Below are 24,123 nucleotides of genomic sequence, written 5' to 3' on the forward strand. Positions count from 1 at the left end.
TCATCAAATTTGAGGAGATTCGATATGTCACCAAAGACTTTTGGAGAGCATTCTGCCTGGTTGCATCACTGCCTGGTGTGGAGCTGCCAACACTCAGGACAAGAAAAAAAAGTTCGGAGGGCTGTTAACTCAGCCCGCGACATCATGGGCATCAGTCTTCCCTCCATTGAGGACATCTGTAGGAGAGAGTGTTTTAAGAAAACAGCCTCTACCCTCAAGGACCCCCACCACCCAGGCCATGCCCTCTTCACTCTGCTACCATCAGGAAAAAGGTACAGGAGTCTGAAGATGAGCACTCAGCGGCACAAAGGACAGTTTCTTCCACTTCACCATCAGATTCCTGAATGGATATTGAACCACAGATATTGCCTCATTTTGACACTTTCTTTTTCTTGCATTATTTTTATTTATTTTGTAAGGTGGTTTATATGAATGTTTGCACAGAGATGCTGTTGCGAAACAACAAAGTTTGTGATGTGTTTATGACAATAAATTCTGATGGTAAAGCTTAGTTCCTTTGTAATTTTCAATTCTGATGGGTCTTCAACCTGAAATTTTAAATGCACCCCTCTTCACAGATGCTGTCTGATCCGCTGAGTATCTAAAGCAGGGGTGGCTAACCTTTTTTTCAAAATTTTGGCCGACGAGTAATTGGGTGGACATGGAATCGTGGGCCGAAATGTCTATATTATGGCTGTATGTCTATATTAAAAATTTAAAAATTAAAAGATTGGCCACCCCTGATTCAAAGCGTTCTCTTTTATTAAATATAGGAAAGAGGTGAAATGCTAGTTTGGTGGGACTACCGTTTACTAACACTGGATTCTGGCCACAAAGCACTTGGGCTCCAGTACTTCAACTTTAAAGCAACTTGTAAAAATATTTCAATTCCCAAATGATGATTCAGTGATAAGTACAACTCATCATCTAAACTGAAGAGAGTACAGGATTTAAGTGAATTAAATTATTCATGCAGATTAATACGAGGCTGCGTTGTGACTTTCAGTCACAGTATTTTAATGATGGCACGGTGAGCACAACGCTATTACAGCACCAAGAACTCTGGTTCGAATCCAGCAACGACCTGCAAGGAGGTTGTACGTACTCCTGTTTCTGCATGGGTTTTCCAGTTTCCTTCCACCCTCCAAGACACATGGGTTTGCAGGTTAATTGGGCGGCATGGATTTCAAAGGCTGGAAATAGCTTCTGCCGTGTTGAAAATTAAAAAAAAAGAAATGGGATTGCTTTTGATACTCCCTTGATCTAGAACAATAACATGTATAACAGATATGGGTCAAACACTGACAAATGGGACAAGCTTAGAGCGGGAACGTGGTTGGCATGAAGGACCAACTTCCATGACCCAGATCAAGTTCAAATCCTGCGCTATCCGTAAGGAATGTGTATGTTCTCTCTCTGTCCCTGTAGGTTTCCTCCGGGAGCTCCGTTTTCCTCCCACATTCCAAAGACATATGGGGATAGTAGGACAATCGGGTGTTGGGAGCTTGTGGACCAGGAGGGCTCTTAATTCATTTTCATTAGTCCTGGGTGAGATAAAAGTGAAGAACACGGAATTCTTTGCAACTTTCAATTTAATTCCAAGAAGGTTTTGTAACTTTAATTGATGAAACACATTTCATGAATGCCAGATTGGCACCCATTTCAAGTCTGGATCCCAAACTTCAGAGACAATACTTCTACTGAATGGCAATTTGAGAACAATGAAAAATTGTTTCTGTCAATCAATGATGATAAAATGGGAACACTGATTTCCACATTCAGGGCTCTAAAGAACACATAAACTTCCCTCAAGTAGTTATTGTAGAAACAAATGGACATACAAATGAGTTTAGAGTAAGAATAAAATAATGTGTGTTAAAATATGTACCTTAAAGACATAATAATTAGGTGCAACAATTCATGGAAAATGGAATGGAATGTTTTGAAGGTTGAATCAAAATGATGTCACAAATCACTTCTCAGGGTTGTTCACACGAACATGTTAGTTTTGAACCTTCTTGAGAAGGTCCTCGATGCTTTCAGTTATCCTCTGATGGACACAATCTATGTTATGGATACATAATCTATGGCTGAGAACTAATTTACCACAGTTTTTCTGCTATTATATTGAGTAATGTGAGAAATGCACCAGGAAGAACCCGCAAAGACTGCGGGTTTCTGGCGACTTGCCGTCAAAGGTCCCACACAGGCTGCTGGTGCCTAGCTCATGGGAACCAGGTAACAGAACTGAGATTCGAGAGGGTGCTGATTCGAAAGGCCTCAGGTGTTGAAAGTTTCCTGATTGTATCAAGACTTCAGGCTGCCAACGCTTTAAACTTTAGTATGCGCGGCTGCAGTGTCTGCAGGAGCACTGGAGGCGAATCCACGGACATTATTTGACTCTGAAGGGAACCTCTCCTATTGTCAGTGGCACCAGGTAATGCTTACAGCATAAGTTGAAGACTGGTACATCATGTATATTACATTTAAAAGTATTATTACACAAAATAAAAGGAATCTTTGAATTTCATTAACTTCAAAGTGAGACAGGTAAGGTTTGAAATTATTGAGTTAATTAATGTATATTTTTTATACAATATAAGTTGGTTTGAAGCATTTAATATTTCTTACTTTTATTTAATTTTAAAAATGCTTTAAAATTTATCAGCTTTTAATTGTTAAAATTTAGACAGATAGCACGGTAACAGGCCATTTTGGTTATGAGCCAATGCCGCCCAATTAACCTACACCCCCAGTGCTTGATCCCTTCGAACAGTGGGGGGAAACCAGAACCCCCCCCCCAGAGAAAATGCACCCAGAACGTAAAAACTCCTTACAGACAGCTCGGGATTTGAACCCAAGCCCTAATTACTGGTGCTGTAAAGGCGTTGCGCTAACTTAACTGCCATGCCAACCGTGCCTTAAAATCTTTACAGTACAGGGAATAAAGCAGACAATTTGCTCACAGGTAGCTCCCATTAATATCAGTGCAGTAGCAATCAAGACAAATTATTTTTCTTTTTAAAAATTAAGTATAATTGTTAGTCAGGACATCATGGACAACTTTCCTGCTCCTATTTGATAGGGTGTCATGTATCTTTTATTATCACTTGAGAGAATGCTATTCAATGTCTCATTCAAAAAGCAGCTTTTTTATTCATGCGATATTATTTTCAGACGAAGTAGGCATGTCAGCCTGTAGATTTCTGTAAATCAAGTCACTAAATCAAGTAAACCACTCAGAGCCAAGCGCACCATCTGTTGATTGGTGTCCACAGAATCAGCAATACTACAAGATCCAATGGAAGGAGAGGTGGGGAAGGGGGACTGTCGGGGAGAGAGAGAGAGAGAGAGAGAGAGAGAGAGAGCAAGGCATTCAGCCACAGGAAAAACAATGTTAACCTTTCATCACAGCATATAGTCAAACACCAAAGTCTGTAGACACTGTGATTGAAGTAAAAACGCAACACTGGAGAAACTTAGCAGGTCAAACAGTGTACATTACTGATGAAGGGATCAAGCCCAAAATGTTGGTTATGTACCTTTGTTTTTGCTATATAAAGTGATACCTTGCTGAAGGGTTCAAGCATGAAACGTTGATAATGAATCTTTTATCTTTGCTATATAAAGTACACTGTTTGACCAAAGTTTCACAAGATACAGGAGCAGAAGAAGCCCCATCAAGTCTGCCCCGCCATTCTAATCGTGAGCTGATCCATCATCCCTGGATTTCTCCCCTTTTCCCTTGATGCCCTGACTAATCAAATACCTGTCAATCTCTGCCTTAAAATTTTATTCTGCTTATTCCTTGAAGAAGAACGGCTCAGGCCCGAAACGTTAGGAAAATATCGTGTCTCCTTTGGGCACTGAAAAGACTGGCTGAGTTCCTCCAGCATTTCGGTATTTTTATTTAAATATACCCAACAACCTCATTTCCACAGCTGCCCACGGCAACGAGTTCCACAGACTCATGACCCTCCAGCTAAAGAAAATTTTCCGCATCTGTCTTAAATTGGCATCCTTTTTATCCTGAAGTTGTGCCATCTTGTCCTAGACTCCCCAACCATGTTTCTCCAGCATTGTATTTTTTATCAGTTTCAGCCAAGTATCTGCTGATAGTTTTACTGTCAGACCCTGATGTCTTCTGGGAGAGACGTTCAAGTCTGAAAAATTGTAGCGGGCTGGTGTGGACCCACAGGGAGTGGAGGCACAGCACTCCCGTGGGGTCCAAGTGGAGGACAGGCGTAGGGCACAGAAAATAAGGAGACCACCCACCTCCTGTCTGAGAAGGAGACAACCCATGGAACAGAGATCATGGCAGCAGACCAGTGGAGGGGTTCTGCGGGTGATGGACTCACATTGGCTGCAGGCTGTTGGTGATTCGAGGTGAGGAACTCACGCAGGCTGTGCACTGCTGGAGACTGGCTTGAAACTGGCTTAAGGGACACCAGGTTTCAGAACTGAGACGTGAGAGGGTGCCGATAGGTTGCTAATCGTATCGAAGGTGCGGTTCTGGAGCTCAGGTTGCCGATGGTTGGGACTGGACTCTGCATGGATGCAGGAGAGCTGGAGCCATATCCAGAGACATTCCGTGACTCGGTGGGGGGGGCAAATCTTTCTGCCTTACAGCAGACAAAAGGCAATTTTGTGCAACGTGACACATTTTAAAAAATCACATGAATTAAATTGAATCTCGATCTCTCATAATGGGCAGAACACAGTGGAACATCAGCTGTATAGCCAAAGGTACTTGAATAAGAGGCAAAGAGGTTCTATATAGCATGCAACAGCACCAAAAACAGGCCATTCAGCCCCTCTAGTCTGTGCCAACTGTCATCTCCCGAGTCCCACTGACCTGCTCCCATTCCATAACCCTCCAGGACCCACCCACCCAATGTATTCTTCACATGCAATCGAGCCCGCATTCAGATGGTAGCTCACTGAGTGGTCTGTTCCCCCTAAACCTTCCCCCCCACCTTCAGCTTAAAACGATGTCATCCCCCAATCTAAGTGGAAAGAGCCCATTCGCATCCACCTCTCATAATCTCGTAAACCATTGCTCCAAGATCAAGGTTCACCAGGCTCACCTTTCCCTTAAACTCAAGACCCGGCTGCATCCTAGTAAATCTCTGCCCACGTTCCTGATCGACCCCTTGCCCAGATCTGAACCTTCAAGTGGAAGTTAGTCAATCCCCCCCCCTCCCCCCCCCAGTCCCATCTCCCCCCACTCCTTGTCCTGGTGGGCAAGGAGTGGTCTCAGAGTGGAAGGTGGTTCTAAATGAAATGCACATTGAATGGAAAGGCAAATGCTGCTCTAGATGGGAAGAAGCCCAGAGCGATAGAGGTGGAGGCTGCGAGGGGGTGTGTTGGGGCCCAGCAACCTCCTCCCGCACCCCTGGAGAGGAGGGGGGACGGCCGGGGTGGGGAGAGACCCTCGCCTCCTGGCCCAGGTGACGCGTCCGCACCCGGAGATCGTTCGGGCGGGCCGTCCGTCTGTCCTGTTTCCCCCGCACCCCCCCCCCCCTCCCGAGCCCGGCCCACTCACCACACATCCTCACCGCTCCCGTCCCTGCCGACGCACGCCACAGACTGAGCCACGGCGCCGACCGGTCCGCCCGCCCTCATTGGCCGGCTGGCGGCGGAGGAGGGGCTCGCCGATGCCCGGGCTCAGATTGGCCCGCGCCGCTGTCAGTCGGGAGTGACGCGTCCGTTGGAGACGTGGCATCCCAGGATGTCCGAGAAGACGCGGTGGGATCATTGGGGGAACATGAGATGCACCAGCATCTAATGCCTTCACTGAAAGAATTAAATGCATTAAAAAATATAAGCAATCCGTAAAAATAGCATAATTGCACATACTTTACTTTTGCAGAGGGCTGCATTATTCTTATTGTGTACTTCAGACAAAATGGAAAATTTTTCCAGACCTCGCCTTTAAATGCACAGGTGATGCAAACTAAGGCAAATGTGCATTGATTTTGTTGCAAGCAGCGGGCGACTGCGGTCAAGGGACTCGCACCAGGATGAGGGCTGTCTGCAGGAGGGGAGGGTTACCAGTTAGCGGAGACCGGGTCGCCAGAGTGGCGAGGGGTCCGGAGCAGGAGCTCGAGTTGCCGATGGCTTGGACAAGACTGTGCGGCTGCAGAAATTCAATCCGTGGACACTCAGTGAATCTGGGGGGGGTGGGGGGGGGGCTCTCTTTTCTCTTTCTCTATTGATGAACCTTGGTCTGCCATATGGCAAGTTTGTGCACTATTACATCCGTTTTATGATCTCTTGGTGCCTGCTACATTGACCACTGCCAGTGGGCTGACATCGCCTCAAACCGTGCATCTTGGCGCCTCACAGTTTGGCGGGCACCAACCTCCTTTGAAGAAGACCGCAGAGCCCACCTCACTGACAAAAGGCAAAGGAGGAAAAACCCAACACCCAACCCCAACCAACCAATTTTCCCCTGCAACCGCTGCAACCGTGTCTGCCTGTCCCGCATCGGACTTGTCAGCCACAAACGAGCCTGCAGCTGACGTGGACATTTACCCCCTCCATAAATCTTCGTCCGCGAAGCCAAGCCAAAGAAGATGACATGACAATACAGGTGGTCCCCGATTTACGATGGCTCGACTCAAGAATTTCAAAGTTACGATGGCTCCAATTCGTACTTTCCAGTTCGAGTTCCGATATACGGCACGCTGTTCTCATGCAATTCTGGGCAATGGCAGCATCACGTGAGAGTAGAGCAGACTTTCTCATGATGCTGACTCAACCACGCTCGCACCCCCGTATTGAACATTCAACATTTAATAATAAATATGGTAGGTACAATATTTTCGATTTGTAATATACCCCCATTGTTAGTCGAGGTCTACCTGTAACAGAATCTTGAATACTGAAACAAAGCATTCACCTTATTCTAATTTTGAATGGTGACACATTATTTTTAAAGCAGTTAGTGAGGCAGTATCTTCTCCACATCCACTCAATCAAGACCACCTTGAGCTCTAAAACAATGATTAAATAAAAAGAGAAAATTCTGGAAATATTCAGTGTACCAGGTCATATTTATTGAAACAGCTGGCATTTCAGGTCATAGATCCTTCATCAGAATTATTTGTTCACTCCTTTATCTCTATCGTTTGACAGTGTCTTTACATCTACTCCAAAGATTACTTTTCCATTCATCTGTATTGCCAGCAAATTTAGTGTCCACACTGCCTCCCTCATCCAAGGTATTGATGTAAATTGCAAAAAGTTGAAGTAAATCACAAAATTCTGTAGACACTGTGGTTGAAGTACAAAGTGTTGGAGAAGCTCAGGAGGTCATACAGTATCCTTTATGTACTAAACATCCTTTATGTTTAGTGGAAAGCAGTAAAGTCAATGTTAATGTCATCTGGCTGGAGAGGGCCCAAATGGAAAATAAGGCGTTGATCCTCTAATTTGTGGGTGGTCTAGGTGGGGTAGTACACAAGGCCATGGACAGACATGTGAGTCTGGGAGTGACTCAAAATTGAAATGGTTGGCTAGTGGGAGGTCACTGTGGTTGCAAACAGAGAGAAGGTGCTGAGCCAAGTGGTTTCCAAACCTGCGACTGCAATGTAGAAAATGCCACAAAGATGCAGTAAATAAGTTTTCTGGATATACAGGTGAAGTGTTGCTTTACATTAAAGGCCTTGTTGGGGCCCGGGACTGTGGTGAGGCTTATCTCCACCTACCTCATTTTTCTCCATATCCCTTAATTCCCCTACTATGTAAAAATCTATCCAACCTTGTCTTAAATATATTTACTGAGGTCACCTCCACTGCTCAATAGGCAGTGAATTCTGTAGGTTTACCAACCTTTGGGAAGAGCAGATCCTCCTCTTCTCTGTCCTAAATCTGAGGTTATGTCCCCTAGTTCTGGACTCCCCCCACCAATGGAAAAAAACTTCCCTACCTCTATTTTATCTATGCTTTTCATAATTTTCTGTAATATCCCCTCTCATTCTTCTAAATTCCAGCGAGCACAGTCCCAGGTAACTCAATCTCTTCTCATAAGCCATTTTTTAAAGAACCAACCTGAATTATTTTTATTTGTGCTGTCAACTTACCCCTTTGTTACAAGTTTCTAAGCAACCTGATAAAGAGCCTCAAATTGATTCATTCTACATTTCCAATGCAGTTTTGTCCAAGACCTCTGTCACTTCCTGGCACACTTTCATTTTCATTCACCCTTTAACTACCTTGTGCCATTGCTCTCTTGTTTCTTATTAATTAACAAGAGAATAAATACACAATATAGCAAGGAATCACAAATGAAACAAGAAAATGGAAATGTGGGAATCTTGAGTAAACTACGAGATGCTGGAACTCAGTGGGGCATCTTAGACAGAAATGATCAGTCAACATTGATATAAAAGTTGAAATTCTGATATCAACACTTCAACATCATGCTTCAATAATGATAGTTTTAGTAATATATTCTCCTGTTGTTTAAAAGCCTCTGTGTCTGACTACAGGTGCTCCTCGACTTACGATGAGCCCATCGTAATCTGCATCACACCTAACAAACATCATGGCATAGTCTGCCTTAAACATGGTCAGAACACTTACCATAGCTTACAGTTGGGCAAATTTATCTAAAGCAAAGCCTATTTTATAATTAAAAGTTGAATACCTTTCAATCCACACTGAAAAACAATCATAAAATAAGAGGGGAGGGTGGGGGGGTGGCTTGGGAGGAGGGAGGGGGGGGGGGGGAGAAAAAGTCACTGTATATGTGTGAAAAAGAAAAAGTGTATATCATGGCTAACGTGATTTATGGTGTGAAAAATAAAAAAAATTTTAAAAAAAATCATAAAATATAGCAATAACGACCACTGTAATTTCAAAAATGTCAGACTATCGTAAGAAGAGGAGAATCTGTATGCGATTGATTTTGAAGGAAAGATCAATTTCTGCTGTTCAATATTTTCTTACTCTTTTGCAAGAGGATCTTTGCATAATGCAAATCATTGCATGGATCCTCTAAGATATATTATTCCCCAGCAATCCTTTGAAGAAGGACATGCCATAGCAACAACAGATTTTGGAACACTGAGAATCAAGGAGTAGAGGGAAGTTGTCTAGTATCGGTTGTAATCTTATTGAACAGCGGAACAGGCCAGATGGTCCACTTGACTTACTCCAGAAAGGCAGGAGTGAAAAGCATCAAATGATGACTGGAAACTGTGTCATAATAGATTCTGCATCCTATCAGTTAGAACACAATCACAGGATCAGGTTCAAACCCCATCAGAGAGGGGGGGAGCTGAATGTTCTTTATTGGAAAACATATTATACTTTTGTCATACAGTGGTCTCATCACTTGCTGAGATGCACAAGCAGGATAATAGGCAGCCTCTTGCTTGGAATATTAAATTCAGATTATCAGATGTAGCCAGAAACAATTCACAAATGTTCAGTTTCTTTTTCCTCGTCTACTACCTGTTTAAAAAAAATCAGTAATTAAATGCATTCCTTTTTAATTTAAAACAAATACATTTATCATGAATACTGTGCGGGAATTATCAATGATCAAAATGAAGGATAAAAGGTCTGGAACTGGGAGAGTTCCATTATACATCTACCAAACTAAGTATTACATTCTTCGACCATCAAATGCTGTGGACTGCATCTCCATTTATTCAATAACAGCATCGTAGCGATTTGCATTTATTAGCTGTGGTCTAAAACCTGAAATTCCTGGGCAAACAATACTGTGGCAGTACTGCAGCTGCTGAAGGTTGTGGCTTGTCAGAACCATCTCAAGGGGGATTGAATTGTTTATGATCACATGTTGCAAGGGGTAGTGACAAGTACAGAACTTAAGAAATAGGAGCAGGTGTAGGCCATCCGACCTGTCAAACCTGCAATGAGATCATGGCTGATCTGATGATAGGCTCAACCCCACCTACCTACCTTTTCCCCATATCCCTTAGGTGATGATATGAATACCTGCCATTTCATCACTTGGCCACAGGGGGGGTCACTCACTATATAAAGGTGAGCCAATTGCCAACTGAATACTTCTGACCTTCCCAGCTAGAGGCAAGGCTGTGTTAGGTTTCTTGGTTGATTAAAGTTCCACTTCAATCTCACGCTCTACTTGGTTGATGTGTTGCTACAATTTAATCCTCCTGTTTAAAATTCTATCCAACCTTGTCTTAAATACATTTACTGATGTTGGCCCCACTGCTTAATGGGCAGTGAATTCTACAGATTCACTGCCATTTTGGGAAAACGATTCCTCAACTCTGTCCTACATCAACTACCATGGATCTTGAGGCTATGTCTCCCAGTTCTAGCCCCCTCCAATGGGAACAAATTACCTACCTCCATCTTATCTATGCCTTTCATAATTTTACACATTTCTATAAGATCGCCTCTCATTCTTCTAAATTCAAACAAGTACAGTCCCATATAGGTTGACCTGCCTGGAGTGTTGACCTGCCTGGAGTGTATCGTGTTACAGGAAAATAAAGCTATTACAATCATTCAAAGATAGCAAGGTTTTTCTCATGAGAGGGCCATCCGGAGTCTGACAGCAGTGGGAATGAAACTTGAATTTAGTGGTGCACGTTTCAGTTTGACGGCTGCTTTCCTGAGGCATGGGTCTGACGGCGAGCAATGGCCGTCAGCATACGAGAGGGGCACAGCACCTCGTTTGGGGGAGCAGTGCCGGCGAATGCCCCCCACCTTGGTGCCGACCCTGCACAGGATACTCTCTAGGGCACATTTATAAAATTTGGTAAGTGATATTGAGGACAAGTTGTATTTGCCTAGGCATTCAACAAGACATAAGCACCGTGATGGTGCAGCAAAACAATAAATTTCCGTGATGTGTTCATGACAATAAATTCCGATTCTATATGAAATGCTGATTTTCCGTCCCACACACATATGCCTCTTTCCCAGGTTAAGGAGCTTGCAATTCTGATCAAAGATGATTTTATCTGAAACAATAACGACACAATTTCTGACTACACGATTATGATTTCCCTTAAAACACTTCCCTTAAATTTTACTGCAGTAAAATCCCTGGTATCCAGCACCTATGGGGATTGTTAGATGCCAGATTCCCGGCTGCTTGAGACTGCGTGTTGCGAGAATGAAGAATTAGCAGTGAGGCGGGGCAATTTTAAACTTCCGCATTTTTTTACCCATTTTTTTTGTTGGTTCTTTGAAGCTGCTGGCTGCTTGAATTCTGGACAAAAGGGATTTTACAGTATTTTGAAATCTCCCATCTCTTTTTTACACTCTTAAAGTCCCAAAATGTTTTTCAAAATAAAAAAAAAGCAAAAGTGAAGTAGGGCCACATATTTTCACCAAACTGGACCCACAAACAGCAGGTAACAAGCAATAACATTGATTTCAGAGACAGTGACTCTTATTTGCAACTAACGCAGTGGCATCTCTGAACAAAAACATGAATTAAAACAATTTAGAACTTCACTCAGATGATGTGATCTTCAGGAGGAAATCAAGAGAAGACAAACCAGTCCTCGTCGTGGGGTCAGCAGTGGAAAGGGCCAAACTCCTGGGTGTCAGCATCTGTGAGGATCTGTCCTGGGGCCTCCAGGTCAATGCAAACACAAAGAGGGTTTGCCAGCTGCAATACATAGTGAGGAGTTTGGGGAGATTTGGCAAATTTCTACAGGTGTACCGTGGACAGCATACTGACTGGTTGCATCGCTGTCTGGCATGGAGGTGCCAATACACGGGACAGGAAAAAGCTCCAGAGAGTTGTTAACTCAGCCAGCGACATCATAGGCACCAGTCTTCACTCTGAGAGGTGGTGTCTTAAGAGAGCAACCTCTAACCTCAAGGACCCCAACCACCCATGACCTCTTAACACAGGAGGAGACAAAGGAGCCTGAAGATGAGCACCCAGTGACACAAAAGGCTTCTTCCTCTCAGAATGGACAATGAACCACAGACACTTATAAAACATGAAAATCCGTAGACACTGTGGTTGAAGTAAAAACACAATATTGGAGAAACTCAGCAGGTCATACAGGGTCCTTTATATAGCAAAGGTAAAAATACATAACTGACATTTCGGTCTTGAGCCCTTCAACAAGGTGTGGAAAAATGTTGGCAGATGTCCGGGCAAAAGATTAAAGGGGGGGGGGGGGGGGGGGGAAGGTGTGGTCAGCAGGAGATACAGATGGGGAGCAGTGAGAGAGAATCCCACAGAACTCTCTTTGGAGAGCAAAGGAGAACTTCTTCAGGTTAGCATCCTGAGAAGCTATTTCACAGAGTTGAGCAGTAGAAAGAAGTAAAACACAAAAATCTGTAGACACTGTGGTTGAAGTAAAAACACAACCACCACAGACACTACCTCACTTGCTCCATTTTTTTGCATTTTTATTTAGGAATGTAATTTACAGCAATATTTGCTCAGTGACGCTGCCATAAAACAATAATTTCTTGGCATGTACATGACAACAAATTCTGATTCTGATTATGGCACCTCCAAGAGTGGTGTGTTCACTCAGCAATTCACAGCACTGTCAGTCGACATTTTTGTGCTCAAGTTCCAGATGGGAGAGCAAGCCACTGAGCAAAGGATTAGACTCCTGATAGTGTGACAAATAATGAATTTAAAATACAGTAAAATTCTCGTTATCCAGAATTCAAGCAACCAGCAAACAAAATGCAGAAATAAATAGATTTAAAAATTTTAAAGTTTAAAATTGGGGCTTGCTAGTGGCCACTTTGCCAATCCACGCTTCGCGCAGTCTCAAGCAACCGGCAAATTCTCTTATCCAGCATCTACCAATCCCCATAGGCATGGAATACCGGAGGGGGGGGGGGGGTTTTACTGTATTGAAAACCAATTCTAACACTCCAATTTACAAGCTCAACTCCATGCTCAAAGTACAACTGTAATTCTTTACATAGTTAATTTCAACACGAGAAAACCAGACAACCTGCATTGAAACGTTGGCATCTGAAAAAGACTGAAAGGTCATGAAAAGAATTTCTTTCAACCCTTTGTGAAACATCCATCCGGATTTGTAAAGAAGTGAAAAGAGGAAACAAGGGGCCAAATAACACACACATTATAAAACATTTCTTTTTTTTTTGTTGACAAACATTTCTCCTTTACATGTTCACTCATGCTATCTACTTTCTCCAGGACAAAGCAGTGAAAACCCAACTTTTTAGCTGAAGATGCACATTAGTTTCTTCTTTCTTGATTGTTTTAGTCCTTATCCAATTATGTGGATCTCAGATCAAGAACAATGCAGAATCAATTCTGAAGATAGGGAAATTATCACAGGATACTAGATCATTAACATTTATTAGATAAGATCAAAGTTAATTTTCAGTGGCTTGAAAGGGGTTGGTACTGAGAAAGCCTCTCTCCTGTCTGAGGTTGAAAACTAGGGACTTTTGCTATTTAAGACTGAGGTTTGACAATTAAACTTTGGAATTCTTACTCCAGGGGCTGTGGAAGCTCAGGATATATTCAAGAATAAGACCGATAGATTTTCAGAACAAATAGAACCAAAAGTTGCTAAGTAGCACTGGATCAAGGTCTCAAGGTGGAAATTCAGTGCGATCTATTCAAATGGTGGAGCATTTCACTGGAGTCTCCCCCCCCACCTATCAATGTGATCTACCAGGATCATTGTCTGAAGAGGGTGTGCAAAATTGTTAAGGACCCCCTTCCACCCTGCACACTGCATCTTCCAGCTCCTTGTGTCAGGAAAGAGATACAGAAGTATCAGAGCCATAACCACCAGGCTGAGGAACAGCTTCTTCCCACGGGTGGAGAGACTACTGATGAACTGCTCAGACAATCCCTCCAAGAATCTACTATTATTTAACAATATTTATTTATTTTTAAATAGGTACTGCATATAAATTGCTTGTAAATATGTGTTCTATTTCTACCCACAAGCTCTTTACACATTTAATTGCTTTCATCCATCTTTAAGCTAACTTACAAAATAATCCAATTCAGCCACAAATCCCCCATTTACCTGTTCAACACCTTCCACCTCCGGAATATAGAACTGCAGCATGTTTTCAATTCCACTCTTCAACGTAATGATCGAGCTGGGGCAGCTCGTGCAGGAACCCTGCAACATCAGCTTCACAATACCATCTTCAAACCCCTTGTAAATCACGTCACCCCCATCCTCCTGAACAGTGGGTCTGGTAATTATTGTGGTGAGGAAAATAAACAGATCAGAAACCACCACTTCCAGCCAGCTTGCTGCTCAAATGAATGATAATGTATACAAGTTTATTGTCATGCCCAGAAGCACTATGTACATATTCCCAAAATGTCGTGGTTAGCTCAACACTATCACACTGGCACTGTCCGTGAGGAGTTTGTTCATTCTCCACGAGACTGTGTGGGGGTTTCCTCTGGGTGCTCTGGTTTCCTCCTGCCCTTCAAAAAAGAGTACAGGGGTTGTATTTGGTGTAGCAGTTAGTACCACACTATTATAGCTCCAGCAACCCAGGTTCAAATCCGGCACTGTCTTTAAGGAGTTTGTCTGTTCTCCCCGTGTCTGTGTGGGCTTCGCAAGGGTGCTTTACGTTCCAAAGGTGGACAGGATTAATAGGATAATTGAGTGAAACACAAAGTCTGCAGACACTGTAATGTAGTGAAAGCAAACCAAGGTGCTGGAGGAACTCAGTTGGACTCGATGTCCATTTGAGGAGAACTTCTTAAGGGGAGATTTCACAATGGAACAATATGGCAGTGAGAATGCGGAACGACTAAAGGAACTGCTCTCATTAACTATCCGAGACTCTCATATTCACAAAACAATATTTATTTGTATATACGAATACCTGTACTGCATATTTATTGTCTGCCTGTATGTATGTGATGCCTGGTTGTGTGTCTGCGTGTTTTGCACCGAGGACCGGAGTAAGCTGGTTTGATTGGTTGTACTTGTACAATTAGATGACAATAAACTTGACTTGAAGTGAATCACTAAAGTCTGCAGGTGGATAGAACACAGAAATGTTGGAGGAACTCAGCCAGTCTTGCAGCGTTCCCTCTCATACCTTGACGGGCTCAAGCCCAAAACGTTTGTAATATATCTTTACCTCCTATGGATGCTGTGAGACCGGCTGAGTTCCTGTGGCACTTGTGCTTTTAGTAGGTTAATTTGTCACATGGGTATACTTGGGCAGAGCAGGCTAGCAGGATAGAAGGGCCTGTATGCAAGCGAAAATACATATAAAAGATAAATATTCACAAATTGTGCAAGTAAAAATGGCATTTCAATAATAAGACAGTTTTTTTTTCATTCAAACTATATTCCATGTTTTTTTTGTGGTTAATTTTTTTGCACATCCATCAGTTGATTTAATCAGAGGTCTCTGTAGACTCCAAAACCTCAAGAGTTCATGAGCAGCCAGACTGTGTTCACTTTAGACACATCATTTTGTCCACTGAAATGGAGCTTATGGCTACCACCTAGTGTCCGCTGGTTTCTCGGTGGTGTATCAGAGAGAGGAGGGAGGTTAAAATGGACAGAAATGGATTAAGTATCCCTATCCTGGGAAACACAAGACTATCCTTCGCACCTCTTTTTTACCTCACTTCCTTTCAAATGCATGTTTGCCTTGTACAGGTGTGTACCATGGAGAGCATTCTGACTGGTTGCATCACTGTCTGGTATAGAGGTGCCAATGCACAGGGCAGGAAAAAATTCTCGAGGGTTGTTAACTCGACCAAAGGGCATCAGTCACCACTCCATCGAGGACATCTACAAGAGGCGGTGTCTCAAGGAATTAGCCTCTATCCTCAATGACCCCCACCATCCAAGCCATCCCCTTTTCACTCTGCTACCATCGGGAAAAAGATACAGGAGTCTGACGATGAGCACTCAGCGGCACAAGGAGATTTCTGAATGGACAATGAACCACAGGGACTGCCTCACTTTCTTTTATTTTTGCACCAATTTATTTATTTTTTAACTGTAATTTTATAGCACTGTGATCCTGCCGCAAATCAACGAATTTCATGACATGTTAATGACAATAAATTCTGATTCTGCCATTGAATGTAATTATCCTTGTGGCACCGAATTCCCACCACTTTGTGGGCAAATAAGTTTCACCAGAATTGTGCATTTTGATCATTTGAGCCCTTAAGTATTTTTGGCCCAGAATGTAAAGGTTAAAACTATGTGTTTTTGATTTTTGTTAATTTTATGACTATCCCTTTAAGGATAAATTGTTTTTGTAATGTTACCATAGTGACTATGACGTCATATGTTGTAATATCCGGGCGAACGGGGAACTTGAGTTCAGTCTTCGAAGAACCATGGAGGAGATGTAAGCATCAAAATACTTCTCTTTGAATTCGTCATCTTATCATCTTATTAGTTTTAATCATTTCTTATTTCGTTATGTCTTTGAATCCAGGTAGTCTTAAGGCTGTCCCTCTGCTGAAAAAGGGTGTCTGTAATGACAAGCCGCTGTTCTGCGCAGAGCTCCAACAGGAGGCGCCCATTGTCGTGGCACTTGCCAACACCATGCTTGCCCAGGATTCCTGGCCAGGTTTCTGAGTCTTTGCCGACGCGAGCGTTGAAGTCGCCAAGGATAACAACCTTGTCGGCTGTAGGGGTGTGTTGAATGAGGTTGCGCAGGTCAGTGTAGAACTTGTCCTTTACTGCTGGTTCCGCCTGGAGGTTTGGAGCATAGACACTGATGAGGGTGATGCGATGCTTGTTTTGAAGGGGGAGTCGCATGGACATGATCCGGTCGGAGTGGCCTGTCGGAAGGTTTTCGAGTTTGGAGGCAATGGGGTTCTTGACCATGAAGCTTACACCAGATAGGCGTCGTTCATCCAAAGGCTTGTGCGACATTGGCGACTTCAGGGGTTTCTACGAGGCTCTAAAGGCTGTGTACGGCCCCTCACCCCAAGTCCAAAGCCCGCTGCGCAGCTCAGACGGCAAAGTCCTCCTCAGCGACAAGATCTCCATCCTCAACCGATGGTCAGAACACTTCCAATCTCTTTTCAGTGCCAACCGCTCAGTCCAAAATTCCGCCCTGCTCCAGCTCCCTCAACAGCCCCTAAGGCTAGAGCTGGATGAGGTCCTCACCCAGGATGAGACATATAAGGCAATCGATCAACTGAAAAGTGGCAAAGCAGCAGGTATGGATGGAATCCCCCCAGAGGTCTGGAAGGCTGGCGGCAAAACACTGCATGTCAAACTGCATGAGTTTTTCAAGCTTTGTTGGGACCAAGGAAAACTGCCTCAGGACCTTCGTGATGCCATCATCATCACCCTGTACAAAAACAAAGGCGAGAATTCAGACTGCTCAAACTACAGGGGAATCACGCTGCTCTCCATTGCAGGCAAAATCTTCGCTAGGATTCTCCTAAATAGAATAATACCTAGTGTCGCCGAGAATATTCTCCCAGAATCACAGTGCGCTTTCGCGCAAACAGAGGAACTACTGACATGGTCTTTGCCCTCAGACAGCTCCAAGAAAAGTGCAGAGAACAAAACAAAGGACTCTACATCACCTTTGTTGACCTCACTAAAGCCTTCGACACCGTGAGCAGGAAAGGGCTTTGGCAAATACTAGAGCGCATCGGATGCCCCCCAAAGTTCCTCAGCATGGTTATCCAACTGCACGAAAACCAACAAGGTCGGGTCAGATACAGCAATGAGCTCTCTGAACTCTTCTCCATTAACAATGGCGTGAAGCAAGTCTGTGTTCTCGTACCAACCCTCTTTTCAATCTTCTTCAGCATGATGCTGAACCAAGCCATGAAAGACCTCAACAATGAAGACGCTGTTTACATCCGGTACCGCACGATGGCAGTCTCTTCAATCTGAGGCGCTTGCAAGCTCACACCAAGACACAAGAGAAACTTGTCTGTGAACTACTCTTTGCAGACGATGCCGCTTTAGTTGCCCATTCAGAGCCAGCTCTTCAGCGCTTGACGTCCTGTTTTGCGGAAACTGCCAAAATGTTTGGCCTGGAAGTCAGCCTGAAGAAAAGTGAGGTCCTCCATCAGCCAGCTCCCCACCATGACTACCAGTCCCCCCACATCTCCATCGGGCACACAAAACTCAAAACGGTCAACCAGTTTACCTATCTCGGCTGCACCATTTCATCAGATGCAAGGATCGACAACGAGATAGACAACAGACTCGCCAAGGCAAATAGCGCCTTTGGAAGACTACACAAAAGAGTCTGGAAAAACAACCAACTGAATAACCTCACAAAGATAAGCGTATATAGAGCCGTTGTCATACCCACACTCCTGTTCGGCTCCGAATCATGGGTCCTCTACCGGCATCACCTACGGCTCCTAGAACGCTTCCACCAGTGTTGACTCCGCTCCATCCTCAACATTCATTGGCGTGCCTTCATCCCTAACGTCGAAATACTCGAGATAGCAGAGGCCGACAGTATCGAGTCCACGCTGTTGAAGATCCAGCTGCGCTGGGTGGTTCACGTCTCCAGAATGGAGGACCATCGCCTTCTCAAGATCGTGTTATATGGCGAGCTCTCCACTGGCCACCGTGACAGAGGTGCACCAAAGAAGAGGTACAAGGACTGCCTAAAGAAATCTCTTGGTGCCTGCCACATTGACCACTGCCAGTGGGCTGATATCGCCTCAAACCGTGCATCTTGGTGCCTCACAGTTCGGCGGGCAGCAACCTCCTTTGAAGAAGACCGCAGAGCCCACTTCACTGACAAAAGACAAAGGAGGAAAAACCCAACACCCAACCCCAACCAACCAATTTTCCCCCGCAACTGCTGCAAACGTGTCTGCCTGTCCCGCATCGGACTTGTCAGCCACAAATGAGCCTGCAGCTGACGTGGACATTTACCCCCTCCATAAATCTTCGTCCGCGAAGCCAAGCCAAAGATGTCATTGAATATAATCGAATGCTCTGTTAATTCATCGTTATGAAAAACTCTATGTGAAGTTATACAAAATGGTTTATATCAACAAATTAAAGCTACTTACAGCTGAAAATATGAAGTTTGGTTTATTGGAGTGATAAGATTGTAATTTGGAATATCGAAGCTTACGTTTCTTAGAAGATGGCATATTTTGAAATTGGGAAATAGGAAAGATATGGCAAGTGTCATACACAGATATCTGGTCTCTGAATTAAAAAAAGAAAAAGAATTCTCATCAGGCCCATACATTTTTAGGACATTTAATCAGATCACTCCTTGGTTCGTCTGATGGTCACTTTGAATTTTATTTATAATGAAAATGGCCCCTGCTCTTTTGCAGTGTCTGTTTCTGTGGAAGAATGCTAGGATATCAGGCTTCCTGATAGCATAACCTGATAACCTAACCTAGTATTGTCAGCAGATGGGGAATTTATGCTTGCATAACATTAGCCAGCCACGTTTGTTAGGACAATAAATATGTACTTAAAACTTTTTAATGCAGAGCAAATAATACTGAAAGTAGGGACTATTAGTTTAAGCATGCTGATATAGTGAGAGGACTTTGTGATCAAAAGATTAAAACACTGGGCATCAAAGGTTGATCAGTTAAAATACCAGGATATAAAGCCAAGGATTATGTGGTAATTACATCCTGGTGAGTTTCCTTGTTTGACACATCAGGAGAGGATCCAAATGAGCATTTAGGTCATGTTCTAAATTATTGTCAGTGTACATACATGACAACATATACACAGCATGGTTGGCATAGAGGTTAGTGCAACGCCTTTACAGTGCCAATGATTGGGAACGGGGTTTGAATCCCACCCTGTCTGTCAGGAGTTTGTAGTTTCTCCGTGTCTGCGTGGGTTTTCTCTGGGGGCTCTGGTTTCTTCCCACCGTTCAAAACGTACCAGGGTTGTGGGTTAACTGGGTGGCACAGGCTCGTGGGCCGAAATGGCCTGTGATCCATGCTGCATGTCTAAAAAATGTTTTAAATTAAAATTTTAACTTAACCCTAAGAATCTTTTTCCTGAGGGCCAAGCAGAATTTCTAATAATCAGTGAAAGTAAATAGTATGCAAGAAAAAAAGAAATGAATACAAAAGAGAGAAACATAAACAAAAAAAGGAAATGTAAAGAAAATGACTGTGCAAATACATAGAGATATTCGGCAATAAATAATGAACAAAGAAAGAGTCATTAAATGAGTCTCCAAATGAGTCAGATAGTGGAGGGGTAGCAGCTGTTGGTGTGAGTCTTGTGGCACTGACACCTCTTTCCTGATTGCAGAGTGAGAACCTTGATGATTGCTGCTGCTCTCCGACAGCAGTGTTCCCTGTAGGTGTTCTCGATGGTGGGGAGGGTTTTACCCGTGCTGTCCTGGGCTGTGTCCACTACATTTTACAGGGCTTTACACTCAAGGTCGTGATGCCCCCATGTCAGGCCGTGATGCAGCCAGTCAACCCACTTTTCCACCACAGATTCTTGGAAATTTGCCAAGGTTTCTGATGTCATACCAAACCTCCGCAAACTCCTGAGGAAGTAGAGATACTGACGTGCTTCCTTCATGATGGCAATACTACATCGAGTCCAGGAAAGATCATCGGAGATAGTGACTCCCAGGAACTTAAGCTCATCCTTCTCACCTCTGAAACCCCAATGATCACTGGGTGGTACGCCTCTGGTTCCCTTTCCTAAAGTCTATAATCAGCTCTTTGGTCTTGGTGACATTGAGTGAGAGGTTGTTGGTGGAGGACCATTCAGCCAAGTTTTTCATCTCCCTTCTTCTAAACGTTCACTCATTGCTCCCTTTTTTTCAGCCAACTATGATGTTATCACCATCCAATTTGCACTGTATATGGTGTGGCTGGTGGTGATGAGTCGCACAGTCATAGTTGTAAAATGAGTAGAGCAGGGGGGGCTAAGTTGGCAGCCCTGTGGAGCTCCTGCACTGAAGGAGATTGTGGAGATGTTCTTGCCAATCTATACTGACGAGGGTGGACAGTAGGATATTGAAGCCCAGGTCTTGGAGTTTGCTGATCAGTTATAAGCGGATGATGGTGTTGCATCCTTTATCTTGTGGTCTCATGGAGTAAGAGTGCAATGGTTTCTTGAGCACCCAAATGAGAAAGCAGACCTTAGCTTACAATGTAATCTGAATATGACCAAATCCAACAGCAACTCCTTCAGTGTGGCACTAAGATTGTTAAGTTTAATATCATTTAGAGATTCATCATGGCAAACAGGCCCTTCTGGCCCATGAGCCTGGGCTACCCAAATACACCCATGTGACCAATTAAGCAACCAACCCTGCACGTCTTTGGTGTGCGGGAGGACACCCGATGGAGCACCAGGAGGAAACCCACGCAGACACAAGGAGAATGTACTAACTCCTTACAGGCAGCGCCACATTTGAACCCAGGTTGCTGGCGCTTGTAGTAGCGTTCTGCTAACCAGACTACGCTGAGGTGCTCAAATTTCTGCCCATCAGGGGAGTATCTACGCAAAATAGTGCCTATAGCAGGGGTGGCCAGCGTCAAAATAAACGGCGACCAGGAGGTCTCACGCAACCTGGCCGTGGTGGCCACCATGTTGTATTTGGCGTTGTATAATTGAGAACGAATGCTAGGAAGAGGAAGGAGGACGAGTGTACCAAGCATAGAAGAAACAAGTGTGTGTTCCTTGTATGTCCGGGGTGGCTACCCCACTTGCAGTGGCACCACGAGCATGCACCCATGCCCCCTGCCCATTATACCCTGAAGAAATCAAAGCAGTGATATTTAGCTTTGGAGACAAATGGCAGTTGAGAGATTCCCACCACTGCTCCTTCGAGGGGAAGGAGCTGGTCTCCTCACAGTTCAGTCGGTGAATTAGTGTCAAATAATTTAACATGGAGTGAGATTTTGACATTTTTTTTCCAAAAATATGTTTCTATACAATAGTGATTTTTGACCTGAGGATATTCACCAGGGATATTCACAGACCACAGAATACTACAGCACAGAAACAGGCCCTTCGGCCCTTCGAGTCTGTGCCAAACTAATATTCTGCCGAGTCCCATTGACTTGATCCTTCCCACCCATGTACCTGTTCACTGAAGATCACCTGAACTCGAAGAAGCTGTTTTGTCCCGTAAGTGGAAAGACAACCAGATTGTGAAACACCATGGCTGTGACCACATTCATCACTTGGCGGAAATAATGGGCATACTGGGGATTAACTCACACATCAATGCAGAAACTCTTCTAGCAGAAATCCAATGATACTCACCGAATTCTGGTGTCCAGCAGTTCTTTAATCATCGCAACAACTTCATCATCGTCCTCTGAAGGAGCTGAAAGAGAAACACAATCCTCCTCTAATCCACCAAGCTATACCATAAATATTCGTGTGTAATGCGAAAAAAAGGGGGGCGGTCGTTGTCTGAAGAGGGTGTGCAAAATCATTGAGGATTCCTTCCACTCTGCACACAGTATCTTTCAGCTGCTCCCGTCGGGGAAGAGATACAGGAACATCAGAGCCAGCACCACCTGGCTGAGGAACAGCTTCTTCCCACGGGCAGTGAAGACGCCGAACGACCAAAGGAACCGCTCACACTGACCCTCTGAGACTCTTGTATTTATTAAACAATATTTATTTAATTAATTTTATACACAGTAAAACCACTGGATTGGTAGATGTTGGATATGTGAATTTTCTGGTTGCTTGAGTGTGCATGATTGGTGAACGAGCACAGATTTTAAACTTTTGTATTTTTTACCTATTTATTTTCCGCCTTTTTGTTTCTGGTTGCTTGAGGCTGCTGGTTACTTGAACTCCAGATAACAGGGGTTTTACGGTAGATATATTTGACCTGTTTGTCTGCATGTTTTGCGCTGAAGTCCTAAGAACACTGTTTCTTTAGGTTGTACTTGTGTAATCGGATGACAATAAACTTGAACTTTATTTTTCTTTTGTAAAGGAAAGGGAGATCCCGCAAGAAGGCAGCAAACTTTATAAAGGACCCCCATCTCCCCTGGTCACGCACTCTTCTCTACTACAAAAGGCCCAGAAGCTTGAAGGCTCTTGGTTCAAGAACAGATTGGTTTTTTTCCCTCAAATTGAAAGTCCACGAGGAATACAGAAGCACTTCGTACATTGGGCTGTATCAGAGCAATACTTCCTGATTCAGCAGATGCACCCACCTGTATCGGAAGGAGGAGCTTCATCTGTCACAACAGGAAGACCCGATGCAAAGAAATCCATGATTGTGGCATATACATCTGGTTTAATGAGCTTCCACTGCACCTCATTATCTGTCTGGAGGTATACAAAATAGCATCTTATCAGACAGAGGAATATGTCTTCACCCCTTCATACCTGCTGGTCCTAATGCCAACAGCTCTGTAAAGGCTTTAAACGGCTTGTTACGAGTGCCGATGGTGTTATTCCTTAAATTCTGCAGCCATGGGGTCTGTGCCCAAAATGGCAGCACCCGTGCTGGGCAGCGTAGTACGAAGGGTTGCAGATTCTGGGGGAGCAGCAGCAGTCCGGCGCAGGGCACCAGAAACGGGGAGTACACATCCTCTCCCACCCCGGTTGAGGAGGAAAACAGAGGAAACGACCCAACAGGATAGTGACCTCAGCAGCGGACCAGTGTTTGAAGGACTGTGGAGTGTTTGAAGGACTGGATCACGGGAACCAGGTAGCTGAACCAGGATTTGAGAGGATACAGAGGGCACAAAGGTTCTTGGCCTTGAGTGTCAAAGGTCCTAAAGGCTCTTGGGCACTGAAGCCTTCCTGATTGCATCAGAGATTTGGATCTGGAGTTCGAACCAGATGGATCGAACAGGAGTCTGTGCGGCTGCAGGACGACTGGGGGCGAATTCACGGTCACTGTTTCTGAAGGGACTCTTTTTGCTTCTCTTTCTGCTAATTATGAGGGGCACCCGGCAATGTTCAAGGGGTTTCTATTTTCCTTACAGCTGATAAAAGCTAAAGTATATCACGTACATTATATTTTTGATCTATTATTATGTGACAATAAAAGGAACCTTCAAAATAGCTCTTGGGTGTTCTTTCCTTAAAGCTTTCCCCTTCACCCAATGTGAATTACTCAACCAATCTCTTTTGAAATAAAAGGAATGGATCTATGTCCCCTCCCCTGCACTTTCACACATTTTGGTCCAACTTGTTACAGCGTGGAAATGGGTCCTCCAAC

General features: G+C 44.0%; 2 protein-coding genes across 4 annotated transcripts in view; both read right to left on the reverse strand.

The window, feature by feature from the left end:
- LOC138754139 (glutamine--fructose-6-phosphate aminotransferase [isomerizing] 1) overlaps nt 1–5,630 on the reverse strand; it is a 113,536-nt gene extending 107,906 nt beyond the window's left edge. For both annotated transcript variants that reach the window (XM_069917998.1, XM_069917997.1), the window contains exon 1: nt 5,546–5,630. In XM_069917998.1, the coding sequence (XP_069774099.1) occupies nt 5,546–5,552 (7 nt within the window). In that variant the 5' untranslated portion in view covers nt 5,553–5,630. The remainder of the gene's footprint in view (nt 1–5,545) is intronic.
- Nucleotides 5,631–9,254: 3,624 nt separating this feature from the next.
- nfu1 (NFU1 iron-sulfur cluster scaffold homolog (S. cerevisiae)) overlaps nt 9,255–24,123 on the reverse strand; it is a 30,836-nt gene continuing 15,967 nt past the window's right edge. For both annotated transcript variants that reach the window (XM_069918002.1, XM_069918003.1), the window contains 4 exons: nt 23,108–23,222; nt 22,194–22,257; nt 14,010–14,184; nt 9,255–9,462 (listed from right to left, as the gene is read on the reverse strand). In XM_069918002.1, the coding sequence (XP_069774103.1) occupies nt 9,427–9,462; nt 14,010–14,184; nt 22,194–22,257; nt 23,108–23,222 (390 nt within the window). In that variant the 3' untranslated portion in view covers nt 9,255–9,426. The remainder of the gene's footprint in view (nt 9,463–14,009; nt 14,185–22,193; nt 22,258–23,107; nt 23,223–24,123) is intronic.

This window comes from Narcine bancroftii, chromosome 2 (assembly GCF_036971445.1).
Source record: "Narcine bancroftii isolate sNarBan1 chromosome 2, sNarBan1.hap1, whole genome shotgun sequence".
In the NCBI taxonomy this organism is placed as follows: Eukaryota; Metazoa; Chordata; class Chondrichthyes; order Torpediniformes; family Narcinidae; genus Narcine; species Narcine bancroftii.